This window comes from Homarus americanus, unplaced genomic scaffold (assembly GCF_018991925.1).
Source record: "Homarus americanus isolate GMGI-L3 unplaced genomic scaffold, GMGI_Hamer_2.0 scaffold6317, whole genome shotgun sequence".
Taxonomy (NCBI): Eukaryota; Metazoa; Arthropoda; class Malacostraca; order Decapoda; family Nephropidae; genus Homarus; species Homarus americanus.
The window spans coordinates 21,933,664-21,938,663 of record NW_024730668.1 but is presented as its reverse complement, the minus strand read 5'-3'; the positions used below and the strand labels follow the sequence as shown (position 1 = coordinate 21,938,663).

Genomic DNA, 5,000 nt, shown 5'->3' with positions numbered 1-5,000 from the left:
GTTGCATGGAATACCAGGTGAGAGGAGGAGTCAATCTGTGACTGGTGAGGTTCAGACTGTTGCAGTAGCAGTGGACCTTGCCAGAGAAGCTGCGCAGTGTTACAGTTCCAGGCTTCTCCGAGACCACCAACGACGACATCATGGAGGTGATAATGGAACCTGATGTGACTACTGAGGAGATGGTACATGATGATGACGACGTCAGTGAAGAGGCAGGTGGTGCGTCATCCCAAGAAGAACAACACTTATCCCATAGTAATGTTAGGGGTGCCATCGAGTGTATCGAGAAAGCCAAGCTCCTCCCTTCCGACGACCCTGACGCAAACAGGTATGAAATCTTCACTACCCAGCTGTTGCAGACTATGGAGCCCTACATCAAGGTGTATCACGACAACATCAACACCAGCCATCAGCAAAGCACAACAGATTTCTTCGCCCGCAACCCACCACAGTCAGCCCAAGCCAGTGATAGTGACAGTGAAGATGACTTTGAGGGATTTGTCAGGGAAGCCCTGACAACTGTAAGTGACAGTGATGGTGATGCACCTAGTAATGGTGATTCACCTGAGGGCCAGTAGCCTGCCCTCTGCCTCGGAACCAGCCTCCATCCCCGTACGCCGACCCATCTCTTCTACTAACGTAAGTGTTCCACCTAACTTTTAGTTTTCCTAACCTAACCTTTATTTTTCCTATGTTAACCTTTATTTTTCCTAACCTAACCTCTTCTATATTACTTGTTTTTTCATACCATCATAAAGTTAAGATAAAATTTTTACTACAACATAGGTGTGTGTCGTCAAAAAGTGGAGTTTGGGGGTCGGCCCGGACTCTATTTCAATTAATCCCATATGTTATGTTATTCACTTTACGCGTTCCTCACTTTCCGCGGGACCTTGCGGGTTACATTAACCGCGTAAAGTGAGGGTTGACTGTAACCCCTAGGTTGAGAACATTATGTGCTTATCCACCTTCAGAGGTCCAAACATACTTCCATAACAAAACTTATGACATACAGTTTCAGAAAATCCCTCAGGGAACCTGAAAATCCTCTCAGTAGCTATAGGCCAGACCCCACACATGGGAAAAAGAATACCAAGTTACACATTATGGATAAGTGACACAATATAGGATGGTACATGTATCCAATTGTTTGCCTGTCAGGTCAGGTCATTTAAGTATACTGTACATGAATGCTTATGACTGCATGACAACCAGTTACAACAGTTAGAGAAGGTGAATGAATGCTAAGTGTCTGTTATATTCTTAATTCTAGTCACTATGCAAGATGAGAAAAAATTACAAGAATAAAGAGAAAAGTCAAGCATTTTCTCACTACGATGCAAAGTGATCAAAATTATGAGCAAAAATAAACTCTCCCTAATTTAACAGTAATTCTTTCTCCTAAGTGCTGCACCAGATGTATTTGGCAATAATAAATCCTCTTCCAAAAGGGCCAAAGATATTACAGTAAAAGTCCAAAAATCCGGATGCCAGGAATCCGGACCACCCGAGAATCCGGACTTTTCGAAAACTCAAACTTTTTAAATTTAGCAGGCTTTTGTGGGTTATGTGAATGAATGGAGTTGCTTTAAAAAATTAATTTACATAATTCTAATAATAAAATTAACTGTAAATTATAGGTAGCTAATTTTGTTAGTTTTGTAATTAGCTTGAACTGAAATGTAAAATTTGAGGCACTATAAATCTTTTGTGTGTATGTGTGCATGCGTGAATGCCACAGCTGCACAGCGACAACAAACGACCACACAATCGCCACTTTAAAACAAGCAATCAAACTGTGACAACGTATGTAATTTTGAGTCCTACTCTTTCCATGTACAGAGTACAAGCCCATAATAATGGCCCCTAAAGTAGATAAACTTCGTTGTGTGAAGAAAAAGAAGAACACATTGGAATTGAGTGACAAACTTGAAATAATTAAGAAACTAGAATGTAATGTGAGCAATGCTGTTCTAATGGAAACATACAACATTGGAAAGTCTACAATTTATGATATAAAAAAGGCAAAGAATAAAATTCTAGAATTCACAGCTTCTTCTGAGCCTTACATTAAAATTGCTGAAAGAAAAAGTTTATATTGGCCCAAATTAGAAAATCTTGATAAAGTGTTGCACGAATGGTTTTTGTTCAAACGATCAGAAGGTATGGCAATTTCTGGGCCGATGCTTATTGCCAAAGCAAAGTCTTTTAAGGAGCAAATGAACATTGAATCAGAGTGCGCATTTAGTGATGGATGGCTTAGGAATTTCAAGACTCATCATGGTATTAGACAGTTTGTTTACATTTTTGTCTAGTGTTGACTTTATTTTTCTTTAAAACTGCTCATTTTGATGAATGAAGCATGCTTTATTTGATAATGAATAAACTATCAAAATGTACCTGCTCATCTCTTCTTTATTTCTCCTTAAATTTTAATTTTAAAAGTACTGCCTGAGAATCCGGAAAATCCGGACCGACCCAATCCCCAAGCAGTCCGGATTTTTGGACTTCTACTGTAATTTGGTTTATCCCTGTTGCTGTAGACAAATGCATCATATAACCACTCAAAATTACTTAATGCCATGCTTTCTGGTCCTTCACAAGCACATTATTGCTTCCCGCATGTCTATCTCAAAGTTTCTAAAGGACTTGCATGTTACACATCTCCCTCACTTAAGAGACAGGCAGAGAAATGCTAAAAATTACAGTACTGTACTGTACTGTACTAAGAAAATTTTTTTATTTTCTGATGACACATTACATGAAATGAATAATAAGGGATGACAAACCAGTGAGCATCAATGACTCATAGCATTATTATCAAGCTACAGCACTGTATAGTAATATGATTTTTGCACTACAACATGTTATAATCAATTTACCCAATACAGTCTCTCCTCGACTTAAAACATATTCGACTTACGACAACCCGGACATACGACGACCGTGGTCGTATAAAATATTTTTCACATTATGTATTTTCGAGTCCCAACGTTAGTGATCGCGTTGTGTAGTGACAAAATTTTCGTTTGCAATTCCCTTTAAAATGGCTGGCTAGCATAAAATTGAGAGTTCTCGTGGTGCTGAGAAGAAAAAGAGACCCATTTTAGAATTTTTATGTATTATTTTCGCCTTTTCGACTTACGACCTGGTCGTCGGGACAGAACCCTGTCGTAAGTCGAGGAGAGACTGTAGATTACAGTACATCACAAAGAAATAAAGTTACATAAATAGGTAAAATAAACCTGACCATCCCACAAGCTTGCCATGCACTTTTACTACAAAATAAATTATAAACTTTAATTGTACAGTACAGTATAATAAAAATCCAAAATGATTAATTACACAAAGCTTCCACATGCAGTACTGAACTATTACAAATATATTTAATTCTTACATGAGGAGGTGACTGTAGATGTCTGAATCCTGGTCTTGACATGGCCGGTTGAAGTGCTGTAGAACGACCCCTGGAGTGAGGGAACGGCCGAATATAATGTGGGGGAGATGTGTGATCAGCAGCATGAGTTGAACCTATTGCAAGAGGATCATACACATCAGCATCAGGTTCTAGGTTAGCAAGGCCAAGAATATGGTCATGGTCTTCCTCTTTGGCCTCGCACAATATACCTGTAAAGTCAACCTTTTCATTTTCTTTGTCATTGCTATCTGGTTCAAACATGTCTACACTGTCTGCTGATGCATGGAGCCGCAACAAAATGGTGCCATTCGTTAACAAAACTTGATGAAGTTTATGAGAATCCCACAGCTCATCTCCACTCTTCACTGGCGTAACTTTAAAAACAACTTTCTTTGCACCCTGTAATTTATCATCTAAATCACCAATTCCATTTTCAAATCTCATTCTCTTGGCACTGGGTCCTGTTTCATCACTAGAATCATTATCACAAGCCCCTCCCACTATCTGTGGTGCAGAAGCACTAATATCAGTCAGCTCTCTGTCTGTTTCCATATCCTCATCAGGATGGAAATCAACTACTCCATCAGCTGCACCAATTACACTGTTGATCACTAAACCCCCAATACTGTCTGCTTCATCAGCACTACTGTCCATTAATGTTAGTTCAGCTGCAAAGGACGGATCATCCAGCACAGAGGCTTCTTGAACTTCTTGTAAAGGCTGTAAACTACTGCCAATAGTTACTGGCTGGAGAGGCTCCGATTCCAATAATGGCACAGTGTTAACATTTGACACACCAGTTTGTGGAGTGGGTAATACTGACGGACACACAAAATTACTATTCACTTCACTGTTTGAATTAACAGTTGAATGTCCCTGATCAACATCATCTTGTCTTAATGTGTGAGTATCAACAATTAAGGGCATAGTTTCCATTGCTGCTTCACGAGAAGAATCCACATCATTCCAACAGTCATCTGGTTCATCAATTTGCATTTCTTGCTCACTGTTTACCACTTCTGAAGAATCATCCAAGATTCTGTTACCACAAGAAAACCCTTCACCCTCAAGCCCAATGTTTAAAGTAGAGTCTGTTCGTTTATTAGATTCACAACCATCCACTGCATCGTTAAGATGATCCTGGTTTCCACTTTCAACACTGGAACACACACGGACATCCTGGCTGCTACTTGAGATTGAACCACCTTGAGGTAATCCATCCTCTTTGGAAAGTACACCAGATGAATCAAACTGAAGAGATGAATCCTGGCCCGAAGTAGAATATGGTAACCCTACTTTCTCAACAGGAGTAACAGAAGATGGTGGTGAAGAATTCTTAGATGAAGGATGAGGTGATGATGTCTGATCTGTTATTACAGTAGGCACCGGTGATGACTGATCTGGTGATGTGATAGGCAGTGATGCTGGCTGTTTTCCTGCATCTAAAAATGATAATATACCACCTTCAGAGGCACACGAGGATGGTTTTAACAACTGAGGCTCTTGAACTTGAGCAGCATCTAATGACAAACATGACTGAGGTGAAGTAACTGGAACTTCAGATGATTTTTGCAACTGGTTT

General features: G+C 39.6%; 1 protein-coding gene across 1 annotated transcript in view; it reads right to left on the bottom strand.

Moving 5' to 3' along the window:
* Positions 1–5,000, bottom strand: part of LOC121867126 — a 53,332-nt gene that overhangs the window by 38,862 nt on the left and 9,470 nt on the right. Inside the window, exon 2 of the mRNA XM_042366882.1 lies at positions 3,398–5,000. This exon is cut by the window's right edge and continues 948 nt beyond it. Within this exon, the coding sequence (XP_042222816.1) occupies positions 3,398–5,000 (1,603 nt within the window). The remainder of the gene's footprint in view (positions 1–3,397) is intronic.